Source organism: Euprymna scolopes, chromosome 19 (genome assembly GCF_053919585.1).
Source record: "Euprymna scolopes isolate OS-2025 chromosome 19, ASM5391958v1, whole genome shotgun sequence".
Classification (NCBI taxonomy): Eukaryota; Metazoa; Mollusca; class Cephalopoda; order Sepiida; family Sepiolidae; genus Euprymna; species Euprymna scolopes.
Genome location: NC_136500.1, coordinates 117410934 through 117428201, shown reverse-complemented (window position 1 = coordinate 117428201; position 17268 = coordinate 117410934). Strand labels below are relative to the sequence as shown.

At 34.3% G+C, this 17268-nt stretch overlaps 2 protein-coding genes across 3 annotated transcripts in view; one reads left to right on the top strand and one right to left on the bottom strand.

Moving 5' to 3' along the window:
* Positions 1-9689, top strand: part of LOC145239897 (zonadhesin-like) — a 113660-nt gene extending 103971 nt beyond the window's left edge. The window contains exons 10-11 of the mRNA XM_080103516.1: positions 1571-1764; positions 9556-9689. Coding sequence (XP_079959642.1) covers positions 1571-1662 — 92 coding nt within the window. The 3' untranslated portion in view covers positions 1663-1764; positions 9556-9689. The remainder of the gene's footprint in view (positions 1-1570; positions 1765-9555) is intronic.
* The window catches only part of LOC145239898 (alpha-tectorin-like), a 425326-nt gene that overhangs the window by 153581 nt on the left and 254477 nt on the right, over positions 1-17268 (bottom strand). The window lies entirely within an intron of this gene.

Genomic DNA, 17268 nt, shown 5'->3' with positions numbered 1-17268 from the left:
TTTTTGAGGCATTTTTGGGTTTTTGAGAAGAAATTGTCCAAGAAACAGAAGAATGTTGATTACGTTCTCAACCTGGCTAAAACCTGCAAGCAATGGGGTGGTCCGTGTTGGTCTGTTGATGAGCTGAAAGAGGTATTGAGAAAGAATGGCGACATTGGCAAGAAAATTGTCAAAACTGAGCTTTCCTTCTACATTCACACTCACAAAGCAGATCGACTGCATCGACCTGAGTTATTTAGGCTGATCAACATAGACATGTCCACTCAGCTCGAAAATCTGTCCGTTCTCTTGTCCAACGAAGACAACAGTGCAAGCCAAAGCAGCATCGCAGAAATGATATTGCCAACCAACGACGATGCCTTGAAAGTGCTGTCAGACGATCCAAAAGAACGAGAGCACCAAATCTACCAGCCTAACAAGATGTGTGTGAGTGTATGGTATGAGGGTGAACAGACAACCTGGTACATTGGTTTCTTCACTTCGATTAAGGATGATCAAACATTTGTTGTGGAGCAGCTGGTCCGGGTTGAGAAAGGTGCAGATCTGATGTGGGTTCATCCATCGTCACCCATTCTGGAGGAGGTAACCAGTGACCAGGTTCTGCGCTATAAGAATGGGAAGTTGCTCGAGGTGAAGGGAAGTTGGAACTATGAAATAAAAAACAAATTCACACTGAAGAACAAAGATGAGATCAATAAAGAATTTGAATCATTCATAACGTATTTCAATTAATTGTTGAGATGATTTATTGTTCTATTCCAATTGTTAACTATTACTCTTTTATTACCACCTCACAATTTTTCTAAAACTCGATGCCTATCAATGGTGACACATGTCCATCTGCAGGGATGCCAATCGACTTATGGGTAGAAATTATGGGGTAATGTAAGTTTTAGCCAACTAAGTCCACTCATAGTCATTTGGAATGTTTTAGGAGTAACATAGTAGCCAAATAGCCGTTTTTTTAAGTTTCGGGTAATTTTGGGCAAATTTCGGCTCATTTTGGCCCTTCTTTTTATCCTAGGAACCCAAAAATGCCTCAAAAATGGCTAGAAATTATGGGGTAATGTAAGTTTTAGCCAACTAAGTCCACTCATAGTCATTTGGAATTTTTTAGGAGTAACACAGTAGCCAAATAGCCGATTTTTTAAGTTTCGGGTAATTTTGGGCAAATTTCGGCTCATTTTGGCCCTTCTTTTCATCCTATAAACCCAAAAATGCCTCAAAAATGGCTAGAAATCATCAGTCTCAACTATCTATACCAATTTGTATCCATTTAGGACGTTTAGGTGCATGCAATTTTGCATAATGTAAATTTTTTGCTGCAAATGGTGATTTTGGGCCCCCGGAGGTGGGGGGGCACTATCGTAAAAAAAGCCCCCCACATGCCAAAAATGACTTTTTTTCAAAAATTCTTTTTTCTCTATCTATTATCATCCTAATGAAGAGATTAAGCTAGGTGCAAATGGTTTTTGAAGATAGACCCCTAGTACTGCCGCCCTCTATTTATATAAGATGTATTTTATAGTCATGATGGCTTTTTTATAGAAATGTTTTTATTATTTTTCAGAAAAGAAATGCGATACTGATCAGTATTACACATTTAAACAGAAGTCATGCGATCGTAACTGTTTGGATTTACCTACGCAGTGCAATGGTTAATACAGCGAAGGGTGTGTATGCAACAGCGGCTTCATATTCATGGGGGATAAGTGTGTCAAGGAGAAGTTCTGCGGTTGCAGTTATAATGGAATGGGAGTTAAGGTAATTATAAATAAGAAACAAGAATGCGTTTTGGCAGATTTCATAATTAAAGGATTTTAATAGGATTTTTAAATTTTCGTTTTATGTTATACTATTTCAGTAATAAATTCAATTCAATAAATTATTTAACATGTAAGTATCATCGGATATTAAATTATAAAATCATAATATTTTGGCTATTATATAAAAAGTTATAAAATTCTAATGCAGTACTGCACTAAAGTTTGTACAAAAGAAAAATAGTAAAATTTCGTCCTTTATTATAAACAAGCCTGGTTGCCCGGCGTTGCCTGAGTGTTTGAATGTGTGTGTTGAGCAAAAAAAAAAAAAAAATGGTAGTATGCATGCAGGCTTGAACCTGTACCGCGAAGGAGGAAAATAATGTGAAAAAAAACGTGACGTGTTTGCCATTGTGTCCATCGCTAAACCAGAAGTGGCGAAGGTTTAAAGTTAAGGCTAGTTAGTCGAAAAGAGAGAATGACTTTCGAGAATATCGGCGAAAAAAGCGAGCCCTCCTTGTAGAAAAGTGCCCAGTTGAGGGTGAAGAAATTAATGCTCTTGGCCAATTGTTAGATATTTGTCGTTCGAAGGGTCGAGCTTCAAAACGATACCAATCTCGTGAAAATCTGTCGCCTTTTTCAAAAGTTTTAGGCAGACATGCAAATATACAGACATACATACATTTAAACAGACAGGTGAGATTTATATCATAGATGGTGCACCTTCTTCAAGTGATGTTACCTCAATAGCATGAAACTGGATACTCCACTAGACTAGATGAATTCTTGTCCTGAAATCCAGTAAGACTAAGAGACCACAAGAAAAATATACAATAACATATTTAAATGGTCAATTAGGGACAGGTAAATTATGTTCTCAACTTCTTTACTAACTCAGCGTTTGAAATGTAAAAGAGACTTCTAATGGGGCATTTAGTTCTCAGGGGTACTCTGACCTGCAAAAAGTGTCTAGGCAGCCTCGTCGGCATTCCCCGATGAGGGCGCCTCAGACAATTAACAATAAACTAACCCCTTCTCAAAGAGAGAAGTCAAAGCCTGGGAGGGTGGACCTCCTAGAACTGCGCAGAACTTTTACACCCACTGCAAAATCAAAAGGGACCGGATCATTACAGGAATGGTCTAATCTCTGTTGATTTTGGGAGCCCAGGATAAAAATCCCGACACTGAAGACTTCTTATGGATTATTCGAATATCTATGTATCTCATATAGAGATCAAGAGTTAGCCCCGGGAAAGGGGTCTCTTGGTTTCTCGGGATCGTATAAACAATGAGAAAATTGAATTTGATTTTGAATATATTTGTTATTCTTAGGAGAGAGGAATTTTTAATGTCTGCGAGCAAAAGAATATTTTACCTACCTAGGACGGGTATTACACATATGAAATAATTGTATCTTACCTTTGCAAGGACGGGTAATATAAAACACATATTTAAAATAATCTTACCTACACTATGACGGGTAATTTAAATACATATATGAAACAATTTCACATACTGTTTGACACAAAAACGGACCTTACTTTCTTTAACCCAACCCCCAAAAGAGAACTTAAAATTAACATAATCATGCTTCTTTCTACCCATCACTACAACCATCACAGCATGCCCGGATGATAACATGAAAAATTTAAAAAAATATAGATCACCCTCTAAAGAAACTGACCTAGTAAACTTTCATAGAAAACCAACAATATATATGTATTAATCTTATTTTGAGGTCGTAAACTGTTTCAGCTATATTGGGAATCGACTTCACAAATAAAGTAATTTTGAGATAGAAAATTGTTTAAGCCATTTCTCTTACAGACTTTATATTCTACCACCCTCATTTAATCCAGAGCGACGCTGATTATTCTGCTAGTATATATTTGCCCCTATCTCATTCAATCCCAGGCAACACCAGAAATTCTGCTAATATATATTTCTATCAATCTCCTTCAATCCTGGGCGATGCTGGGGATATTTTTAGTATATTTTCTTACCTATCTCATTCAATCTTGAGTAACACTGGGTATTCTGCTAGTATATATGTGCAACTATCTAATACAATCCAGAGCGACGCCAAGTATTCGTCTATTCTGTATTTGTACCTATCTTATTAAATCCCATGCGATGCCTAGTAGTCTGCTTCTATATATTTCCACCTGCAAACCTAAATTGTTTAAGGAGTAGATAGGCTCTGTCTATCGCCGGCTTCCATACTCCTTCTTTGCCTATTAGTCAGGCGCAGAGACTCTATCACAGGTGAATCGACAAAACACTTAGTGGTAGATCTTGTTTCTTGTCTAGGGCATTGAATGCCATTCCCCCACTCCCGACACATCCCACCCCTCATAACTGGGCACTTGGAAGTGCTTGAGTACCACGCATGCCTGTGCAATTAGATTGGGGTGATCTTCTTCTGATGGGCTGAGGGTACCAGATTGACAGTTCCTGGCTGCTGTTTCCGACTGGTAGTACAGGACCCTAACTCTTTGGTAGCGCTTAGAGCGACTGCTCCATCAACAGTTGTATAATATCGGGTGGTTTGTAGTGCCATGTCGCGCATGGAAAGGGACCCTGCACTCATCCCCGATGGGCTTTCCCGAGGCCACAGTCCTATTTGAAGAAAAGTCAGCCAATGGTCTGATTGTGTTGCATGTCTGATATCCTGTATAACCTCTTGTTCAGCTCCCCCTCACCTAACTGAAACTCTTTAAAAACAATATGACACTACAATCAAAAAATAAGCTCAAACCAGGCCTAGGGACAAACAAATTCAACTTGCCTCCTCCCTTGAGGCTTGCATTCACTAACATCCGTGGGCTTAGAACTAATTTAGCTGATGTTGAAACATTTCTCCTAACAAATACCCCGGATATCTTAGCACTAAACGAGACTAACCTACACTCCTCCACCCCATCTAACAACTTTAACATTCCTGGCTATCTCCCACTCTGCCGTAAGGACTCTGACAGACATATGCACGGACTTGGAGTCTACATTCGTAACACCCTCCCCCTGACTAGAGAAACAAACCTAGAAACGGACGATCAAGCTTTTATGTGCTTTAGACTAAACATACAACACAACATTAGCTACTTTTATTTTCTCTACCGCTCTCCCTCGATCCAGGACTGCACCATAATAAACAAAGTCTCTGACAGTATAGACACAGCACTCTCCCTCGACACTAGCGCCCAAGTCACTGTATTTGGTGACTTTAATGTTCACCACAAAAACTGACTTGGATTCTCTACTCACACAGATGCAGCGGGCAGCACAACACATAGTTTTGCTATATCTCACTCCCTATCACAAATGGTTACGTTTCCAACCCGTTTCCCTGACCAGCAAGAACAACAAGCATCACTTCTAGATCTGTTTCTGACTACAGTTCCCGAGGATTGTACAACAAATGCTGACAACCCACTTGGGAACGCTGACCATGCAGTGATAATGGTAGAAATCGCCCTAAATTCTAGACCCAAAACTGAAGAGCCAGTGCTCAAAACAACGAGATATTATAAAAAGGCTGACTGGGAAGCCATCAGAGATCTTATCAGAGATGCCCCATGGGGAAATATTTTTTCTCTTCCTGCTGAACAGTGCGCAAATGAGACCACTGAATGGTTCAAAACAGCAATGGAAGCACATGTTCCCATGCGGAAATTTTATAGCAAACCCCACTCTCCCCAATGGTTTACTTCGACTTGCACAACTGCCATTGCTCAAAGGCAGCATGCATACCGCAGATTTAACCGACATAAGTCCAGTTCAAACAAACAGAAGTACATAGAAGCTAGAAATAACGTTAAGAAAGAAATAGCGACAGTCAAGAGAGAGTTTACCGAAACCACTAAAAAACGCACCGAAGCACAAAAATTAGGAAATCGTGACTTCTGGAAAATCTACAACAGTGTAGTAAATAATGGGCAATCAACAATTCCCCCACTAACCAACAATCACGAGGTTGTTTGCTCAGCAACCGACAAAGCTAATATGCTTGCCAGCTGGTTTGCCTCGAACTCCACACTGGACCCTTCCAACCACTCCCTGCCTGACTTACCTGTTGGAAAACCGCTTCTGTGGTACCAATATTCAAGAATTCTGGCGAAAGAACTGACCCATCAAATTATCGCTCCATTAGCCTCCTCCCACTTTTCGCCAAAATATTTGAGACCATAATTAACCATGCCCTAGTCCAGCATCTTACAGATGCTAAACTCCTGACTGACAAACAATATAGATTTAGACAAGCCCATTCCACAGCTGACATCCTCACTGTAATCTCTGAACGTATATACCATTCACTGGACAAAGTGGGGGAGGGCAGAGTGGTAGCTCTAGATATATCTAAGGCTTTTGACAGGGTATGGCATGAGGGTCTCCTAATGAAAATTAAATCATACGGTATCACTGGTAGAATACTTAGCATAATTAAATCCTTCTTAGATAAGAGAAAAATCCAGGTTGTCCTCGACAGTCGAGCATCTAAACAGTGTGATATAAATGCGGGAGTGCTTCAGGGGTCTATTCTTGGACCTCTATTGTTCCTGATATTTATTAATGACCTCCCCGACAAAACTGCCTCTGAGATGGGTATATATGCTGATGACACTACACTCTATAACAGGCACGACAGGAAAACAAATGAACACATATCTAAAGAAATGGCAGAAACACTAGAGGATGACCTCCAATCTGTAGTGGAATGGGGACATAAATGGATGGTCACATTCAATGCTGCCAAGACTAAACGTTTCCTTCAATAACTACAAGAAACCTTCTCTGCCACCAATAGCAATGGCCAGTAACTCCCTGTCTGAGAGTACATCTTTCAAACTGCTTGGCCTAAAGTTCACAGGAAACATGAGCTGGAACAATTACATTGAAGGCATTGCCAGGGCCGCTGCAAGAAAGGTGGGCTCACTCTGCCGTGCTAGACAGCTGCTGCTAACACCCGAAAGTATCCTGTACCTCTATAAGGCTACCATTCGCCCATGTATGGAGTATTGCTGTCACATCTGGGCTGGTGCATCTGCTACTAGTCTCTCGCTCCTTGACAAGGTTCAAAAGAGAGTCGCAAACCTGATAGGCCCTGAACTGGCATCTAAGCTTCAGCCTCTGTCCCATCGACGAAATGTTGCATCTCTGCCTTTTCTACAAGTATTATAATGGTGAATGCTCTGAAGAACTGCAATCACTTATGCCCCCATGATGTGAGCACCCTCGTCAAACCCGACAGGCTGCTAAATCCCACCCCCACACTGTAGAGATCGCAAGATGTAAAAGATCTTTTTACTCCAATAGTTTCTTCCCCAGAACCGCTAGACTCTGGAATTCTATTCCAGGATCCTGCTTCCCTAACTGTACTGACATGCAGAAGTTCAAGTGCAACGTGAACCGACATCTTGGTGCCCAAATCCCTACATAGTGCCCCAGTAGTTGCTGACCCTGATAGTAGCCCCCTACACCAAAGTAGCAATGTGCCTTGTTTGGGGTGAAAATGTAATAAAAAAAAAATTTTTTTAAATCCGGGGTTATGCGGGGTATTCTTCTAATATATATTTCCACCTATTTAATTCAATCCCAAGCGACGCCGGGTATTTTGCTAGTATATATTCTCACCTATTTCATTCAATCCCAGGCAATGCCAGGTATTCTGCTAGTATATATCTCCATCAATCTCATTAAATCCTGGACGACACAAGGTATTCTGCTAGTATGTATTTCAATCAATCTCATTCAATCCCAGGCAACGCCAAGTATTCTGCTAGTATATATTTGCATCTATCTCATTTGATCCCAGGTCCCCGTGTATTATGCTAGCATATCTTTGCATGTATCTCATTCAATCCCAGGTGACTCCAGCCAGGTATTCTGCTAGTATATATTTGGACCGATCTCGTTGAATCCCATAATTCATGGATATATTAATAATTTCGATTATTCATGATTTAACATATATTATTGCCACCCTCTGACATAAATAATAACTTTGATACATTGTCTGGGCTGTTTATTTAATTACAAAAACACACCAATCGATTAACTCACATTCCATGATTTTACATAATTCTTGGGTACTTGCTAATTTCGACAAACATTTTTTATGATTTAACCCACATTATCGCCCCCCCCCACCATTACTAAAATAATAACGTTGATAGATTGTCCAGGCTGTTTATTTCATTATAAACACACCAATCAAATAACTTACATTTCATCAGGTTTAATATTTCTTGGATATGTTACTAATTTCGACAAACATTTTTCATAGTTTAATCGACAGTATCGCCCCCCCCCTCTTAATAAAATATTAACTTTGATACACTGTCTGGGCTGTTTATTTCATTACAAACACACTAATCAAATAACTCACGATTCATCATTTTTCATAATTCTTGGATATGTTATTCATTTCGAAAATCTTTTTTCATGATTAAACCCACAGTATCGCTTCCTTCATGCTAAAATAATAACTTTGATACATTGTCAGAGCTGTTTATTTTATTACAAACACACCAATCAAATAACTCACGTGGTGACGCCAGGTATTCTACTAGAAAACATTCGACCTATTTCATCTAATTCCGGGCCATGCTGGATAATCTGCTAGTACATATATCCACATATGTCATCCAATCACAGGCGATGCCGGGGATTTTGCTAGAACATATATCAACCAATCTTATCTGATCCCAGGCGATGCCGGGTATTCTGCTAGGAAACATTCCACCTATTTCATCCAAATGCTAGTACATATATCCATCTATGTCATCCAATCCTGGGCGACGCAAGGTATTTTGTTAGTACATATATCAACCAATCTTTTCCAATTCCAGGAGACGCCGGGTATTCTGCTAGGAAACATTGCAACTATTTCATCCAATCCCAGGCCATGCTGGGTAATCTGCTAGTAAATATATCCACATATGCCGTCCAATCCCAAGCGACGCCGGGTATTCTGCTAGTAGATTGTACATATATCCACTTGTGCCATTCGATCCCGGACGATGCCGGGTATTTTGCTACTAAATATATCAACCAATCTTACCCGATCCCAGGTGGTGTCAGGTATTCTGCTAGGAAACATTCCACCTATTTTATTCAATCCTGGGCCATGCCGGGTAATCTGCTAGTACATATATCCACCTATGTCATCCAATCCCGGGCAATGCCGGGTATTTTGCTAGAAGATATACACCTATATCATCCGATCCGGGACTACGCCGGGTATTCTGTTAGTACCACCTATACTGTACACTCTTAACCCTTATCCTCGAGTGGTCTCTGGGCCTTGATAAGTGGTTATGCCTATGTAAAAAATATGTATATTTGTAAAAGGAATATTTGCACCTTCCAGCGCCCATTTATTTATGTCATTCCTACCGAAAATGACCAAATTTAGGCAAATTTCATTTAATAAGTAATAATTTTCACCGTTCGATTAACGAATGCTATTTTAAGTATGATTCTTTTCTCTTTTATAATAAATACTATCATCTCATTTATGATTATCTATTTTGCAGATTTTATCTCTATGAATACTCTACAATAGATCTGTGTTCACGTTTTTTTCATTTTTGTTTGGTAAATAATATTAATTTGTTAAATTTAATTTTTTTTTTTTTTTTTTGTTTTTTGGTAAAGATTTTCATTTCGAAATACGAAGTTTACTTGTTTAAATTATATTTAAACATATAAAATATTGAGTTACAATTTAGCTTTTCAATAAGAGTAAATAATATTAATTTGTTAAATTTAATTTTAAATATTTTCTCTTTAGAGTTTTACAACTGTGATCACACCAGACTGTTCAAAACGTGTGCGATGTACACAAAATAATACATTGAGTACATTAGCAGGATGTGAAGCAAACGAGGATTGTTTATTTCAATCTGGTGAACGAATTTGTCAATGTACACCTCCTTTCCAAAGCGCGCACTTCAAATGTATTGGTAATGTCAAACTTGCTTTATTCTAGTAATACACATCAACATGTGCAGTAATCAACATATATGCCGTTTAATGTAATATTTATACTTGTTATAAAAACTTGAAAATTTGGATTTTATCTTTTTCTCTAATTATGCTAAATATAAGGTGTTAGTAAAAATTAATTCAGATTCATTCATGTCAGCTACATCTTTGTTTTATATTATACTAGCAGGGCTACCCGGCGTTGCTCGGGACCGTATAAAACAACGAGAAAAATGAAGTTAATTTTGAACATACCTATTATAATTAGGAATTTTTTTTATGTCAGATTACTTAGAAGGCTTTACAAATTAATACATTAATACATTGAAGAACCTTAGTGATTAGGCAACTCTCGCTTCACTATAAAATTCAACATGTATTTTAGCTCTCGGATACCAATACCATCATTTTAAGTGCAATGATATTATTCCTGAAACAGAACTCAGCAGGTTTTCTAAATAATTACAAAATTTCTTTGGTGCGAATAGTGATTAGGCAACCCTTGCTTCACCATAAATTTCAACACTACTGGGTTTCTTTCTTTACTCGCCATCTACACTATAATTTTCACAGAAATGATGCTATTTTTAGAGTGTCTTTGCAGGAGTTTTTAAAAATAAATATATAAATACATTGACACGGTTAGTGATTAGGCAATCCTTGCGTTACTATAAAATTCGACAATTATGTATTTCTTTTCTTTTTCCACACCGATACCAACATTTTCTGAAAAAGATATAATTCTCGGAATATTACTTAGCAGGTTTTACGAATAAATACACAAATACATTGAGAAGCTCAGTGATTAGGCAATCCTTGCTTCACTAAAATTCCACACCAATGTGTATTTTCCCTCGCGACTACCGACACCATCATTTTAAGTGCAATGATATATTTCTGGAACAGAACGCAGCAAGTTTTCTAAATAATGACAGGAATTCATTGACACGGATACGGTTACTTGTGATTTTTGGAATGTGACAATTAAGCACTCAGCTTTACTTGATGAGTTTACGAGATTTTCGGAATGTGACAAATACGAATTCAGCATTACTTCACCAATTTACGTGAATTTTGGAATGTAACAAATAAGGACTCAACATTACTTGATCAATTTACATAATTTTGGTAATCAGCAGTTTTTCTAAATGGATAGATAAAATTCATAATGATCAGTTAATTAGTTTAAGAGTGAATCCAATACATACAAATATATAAACATATACACATACTTTAAAGGCATAATAATCGGTTACTTAATTTAGGAGTGAACCCAATACATACAAATATATAAACATACTTAAAATTCATAATGATCGGTTAATTAGTTTAAGAGTGAATCCAACTCCAACAAATTAAAGGTGCTTCTCTCCGAAAGTAAAAACGTCCAGACGGAAATTATATTTTGATATAATCATTTATTATTTGCTGGGTTCTTTTCCAGAGTTGGCATGCTTGTATAAGATTACATTTTTCAAAAGTAGCCCCAGATAATAGATTTTAATGTTTTTAACATAATTTTTTTTAATCTGAAAATTTCAGTTCAATAAATAACAATAAATTTCCTGTTTAACAAATGTTCATAACAAATATATATTTTTTATTAATTTGTAATCAATACATAAGTAAAATATTTTTTATTAAGTGTTACTAAAATGTTATATTTCATTAAATTTTTAAAAATTGTTATCAATGAATTAGTCACATGTATTTTTCTTGTAAACTGTTTGTGGCAGAATGAATTTGATTGTGTTTGTAAATAGCTTATCAATAAATTGATCAAATACTATATTCCTTTGCAAATTTGGATAAACAGAATATATTATAAACATGCTTTTTATTTAAAATCATTAAATTAATCTGATATTAATTCAATTGCTAAAATGATAGTATGAACATATATTTAATTAAATGATATTTAATTTAAAAAATTTTTTAATTTATTTAAATATCCGGATATAATTTCATTACAGTTCCGGCTTTTCCTGAAAAAGAGATGATATCAGGTAAGACACAAATAATTCAATTACCTTTTTTTATTGTTTTAGAAAAATATTAATTTAATTTAAAAGGGACGTTCGACAGTTGTCTTTAAATTGAGGTTAATAATTTTTTTAATTTATAAATATTTCTAAAGTTCACGTTGATATAAGGTTAAGAAACATGTTTTCACGTCCGGACATTTTATGTTAGAAGATGAGTACGAGATAAAACAAAACATTTAAAAGTTTTCATATTCCAACACTTCACGTTGAAAGTAGCGTAAAGCGTTTAAACACATGTTTAAATATTTTCACGTTCCGACACTTATATATATATATATATATATATATATATATATATATATATATATATATATATATATATATATATATATATATTCACTATATCTATATAATTATAAAATTCAAATGACCTTGTAACGAGTGTTGTAACCCAACATCCGGTTTACGACTTCCGGTTGCGCATGTGTATATAAATATAAATCCATAACAGCGTAAACAAATAAACACAAATTACTACTTTTGCAGAATTTGACCTGCGCACTGAAACATTAACGTTATTATATAGAAATGATTATTTAATATGAGAAGGGTGAGGATGTTTTGCAACTATTCTGTATTACAAGTATACTGTCGCAATTTTCTTACAAATAAATCAACTTTGACCCGTTGACAACGTATTGTTTTACTGTGTACGTTTTCAGCGTCCCAATTGTTTTTTTTAAACGATATATCAAAATTTGAATAGTGCAGATTTACCTATAAGTATGGCAAACCACTTATAATTCGATGGCTGTAAGTTTTTTTTTTTTTCAAAAGTAAACAATTATAAACAGAACGACTCATAGAAATCTATCTATATTCTTTTTTTCATTTCTAATATACTTTCATTTTGCTATGTCACACAAACTATTTTCTTTATGTCACAAGTGTCACGCTCATACATTAATTCCATAGCTAATATAACATACTGACCCAACGGGTCAATGTAGTCTAGTATATATATATATATATATATATATATATATATATATATATATATATATATATAAAAGGAGACTTCATAGTTCAATAAACCTTTATTATATCATCAGATCAATAAGAAAATAGAGCTACATTAAGCATTGGCATTTTGAAGAACAGAAAATCCAAATATATTGGAAAAAGCGTTAAAACACATGTTTAAATAGTTTCATGTTTCGACGCTTTGTGTTTTACCTTCAATATATATATATATATATATATATATATATATATATATATATATATATATATATATATATATATATTTATAAGTGTGAAAATGTCTGTATGTCTGTGTACATTTCCCTACCAAAATAACTGTCAACTTTCGATCTACAGACTCGAAATTCGACATAAGGGGTACTGAGATTTGGGAAAATATTTTAATCGGTTTTCGGTCAGAAATTAGGCTGTCAAGGGTACAAAGTTTAACGATATGACCTTTGAAATCTCTACAAAACTCCTTCGCCAATTGTGGGTCTGAACAATTGAAATTTTAGATATAGATTACTTGGACATTAATCTAACTTTATAATTTTATTTGAACCCAAAACAATAAATGTTAAGGGGTAATAATTTGGGTCAAAGTTTTTAAAAAAATTGACTTCTGCTGTCTCTACAAAATTACTTAGGCAATTTTTGGTCTAAATATTTGAAATTTATAAAGTGTATTCAAATATAGGGCAAGCTTTTCAATCGTTTTTCTGCTGAAAATTTGGCTTCCATGTGATCAAAGTTTAACAGATTTTGGGTCTAAACATTTGTAATTTTACATAAAGGATATTCAGACATGCAGCAAGCTCTTTAATCAATTTCTGGGCGAAAATTTGGCTGGCAAGAGGTCACCATTGACCATTGCAGACTCTACCAAACTCCTCCGCCAATTTTGGATCTAAACACTTGAAAGTTTTCATGTAGGTTACTTGGACATGGATCAAACATTTTGAAAAGGCATCACTGTACATATTCACACTTTTTAATATATACATATGAACAGTACATAATGCCCGAGCAAAGCCGGGCTGAACTCCTAGTAAGAAATAAAAGCGGACAATAAAACTTTATTACATCATCAGATCAATAAGAAAAAAGAACTACATTAAGCCATGCCATTTTGAAGTCCAATTCTTCTTATTAGAAGGACAGAAAATCCAAATACAAAAAAGGCCTAACTTAGAAATGAGTATTGGTCCAACCCTCGTAATTCCTGATTATCCACACATTTTTACTTTGTAAGATTTGTAAAAAGTTGCCATATGCTTTAGTTTCCGGAACCCTATTCTGAGGATTTAATTTAAATTGTATAAATGTTTTTTTTTTTTTTTAATTTATTTTTGTTTTTGACCTTTTTAGAACATTTTAAAGTTTTTTTAAATCTGCATTTTTAAAAGATTTTGGATTCTGTTTTCTTTGCTTTCAAATTGTTCTCTTTATTTCTCTATTCCTTATTTACTTTTTCTGTCTCCTTTCCTTCTGTCTCGACTTTTTCGTCTTTCCTATTTTTTCCTTTTCTTCTTTTATCATTTGCTTTTCTTTAATGATCCTTATTATTCAATAACAACTTATATTTGTCTTTTTACAATTATCTGCATGTATACTGCGCTTCCTGTTTACCCTTATATAATTTACCTACTTTTAGTATTTCTTAATTATGTTTTGCCATATTATCCTATTTTATATCTAAATGTTATTAAGCCAGTTTTTACCTATATTGTCATTTTGATAATTCTGGCTTTCCCCCTCTTCTGACGAGAAGCATTTAACTTCAAAATAGCATGACTTAAAGAGATTTTTTTTTCTTAATTTTCTCCTTTTACTTTTTCTTATTGTTCAGATGAAATAGTAAAGTAATACAAAACTTTTACTCCCTATCCCTTTAATATATTTGCTTGCTCCTCTTAATAGTGTTGAGCATTTCTTATCTTGATAAGTTTTGCATTGATAAATATATTCATTTTGGTAACATAATTGTGTGTGTATATATATATATATATATATATATATATATATATATATATACACACATATACTTTCTATTTGTTTTTACATAACTAGAGACCTCTTCAGGCGATACAGCTTATACGAAAGCTAAGATTGCGAAATTAGCTTTCGTATAAGCTGCACTGCATCACCTGAAGAAGTCTCTAATTACTAATAACTAGAAGACCAAAACATGCGCATGAATGTATAGCGACACATTATTGCTTATGTAACAACAAATAGAAAGTATATCTTGCCCTACTTCGATATTGAGCACTTGTATTAACCTCGTTAAATTTAATTGGTTACTTTATATCTGGAAAACATTAACCTTATATTACTTGTATTATATATTATATAAGTCGCGCATGTATGGACATAAATTTTTATGAACAGTTTTAATAATGGTTATAATCTTAAAGCATATTTTTATTTTCTTTAATTATTTTCTTAGCACTGGCCAAATTTGTTCGGGTCACAATGGCTTATATTAAAGGTACGCCATTAAAAACCACAAGTACCAATCGCCCGGGAGTATGTGCCGTGCTTTGTCGCACTAACACAAAATGCAAATCGTTTACCTTCGATGAAATGAAAGATGAGTGTAAATTATTCTCTGTTAATGCAGTAAATGAAACATTGGTTAGTGTCAATTGCCCTTTCCAAGACTACTACCAACTCATTGGTAAGTAACATTATATTTAAACATTAATTATTTAACATTAATCGTATGTGGCATCAATATTTAAGGAACACAATAATACTAAATATTAACCAGTGAAACGTTAATCACGATTACATTGTAATAATATTAGGCAGACAAGAAAATTCTTGTGGGTTTTAACTTTAAATTCAGATGAACATATCTCGGCTCAGACAAAAAATTATTGATTGAAAAAAAGCACTATCAGAATTAACACAGGTTTGCCAACGCAAACAAGCGTATTTATGCCAGTATTGAAAAAATCTTGCATTCTGGTGGCAATAAAGTCGCTGAAGGCGTTTTAAATATCGCTTAGGTTTTTGAAGCATTTCTCAAGTAGAAAGTTGTTTGAGATGGTTGAAAAAGTGGTGTTCGGTAGGTGAGAGGTTTGGAGAGTATGGCGGATGAAGCAGAGATTTGTAGCCCAATTCGGTCACTTTTTGCAGGGTCAGTTTAGAAACGTGCGGTTGGGCACTGCTGCCAACTCATTGGCAAGTAACATTTTATTTAACTATTAATTATTTAAAATTAATCTCACGTGGCATTAATACTTAAAAGAAACACTAGTCGGTTTATAATGTTTAACGAAATGATTAACTGATTAAATCATATTTGAAGCATTAAAAAAAAATTGTCATATGTTGTAAACAATCATAATAGAAACAGTTATTATTATATAATTGCATTGACTTAAATATATATATATATATATATATATATATATATATATATATATATATATATATATAGAGAGAGAGAGAGAGAGAGAGAGAGAGAGAGAGAGTTAATAATTATTGAAGAATGTAGTTCGAATAGCAAGATGGAGACAAAACACGACAGTAAACATTAATATGTACATTATATACAATAAAGGAAAGTATATTGAAATTATTAAATTCAATTTACATTTGTAATAATAATGGCAATGTAATAAATAAACAAAATTCGTAGATCCGTTTTATCATGTACAAATTCCCTCTTAGTATGAATTAAATAATAATTGACAAGGTTTCATTTCTTTGTAAGTGTTGCATTTATAAATATATAAGTATAATGTATACAATAAAGAAAACTATATTGAAATCATTAACTTAAATCTTACACACATGCTATAAATATTGATATTAAAAGAACGTTAATTGCGATTACATTGTAATAATACTTGGTCTCATAGAACAATTTCTTATATTAACTTACAAAAATCTAGTTTATTACTGATTGATGTAGAAGGAATTATTGCCTTAATTTAAGTAAAATATATACAATAAAAGAAAAGCATATTAAAATGATTAAGTTCAGTTGTACTCACGCATTCTTAATATTAATTAGTGAAACAAGAATTACGGTTACATTGTAATAACAATTAATCGCGTAGAACTATTTATAAAGCAAAAAAAAAAAAAAGACAATATGGTAATGTAATACATACACAAAGTCCGTAAATCCCTTTTATCCTGTATACTTGTAACTTACTACAAATTAAATGTGATCTACATTACATTTTTACGAATCACAGTATAAAAGTTTCATTTTTAAGCCCGGAAAACTACTTTCTTTATTATAACTTTGAAATTGATGTGTCCCAGAAACAATTCTTTCATCTGTTAATATAAAGAATGTGCTATCAATTTACTGAATGAATGACAGTGGCTGATTGCTTCCTTAATGTTGTATCTCCGTTCAATGTGATCGATTTAACTTCACAATTATATTTTTAAGAATCCAAAAAGATTGTTATTCGTGGCGGGACAATCTATCCATGCGGTCCTTTGACTGAGTATGCAGTTGTGAAGACATTGGAAGACTGCAA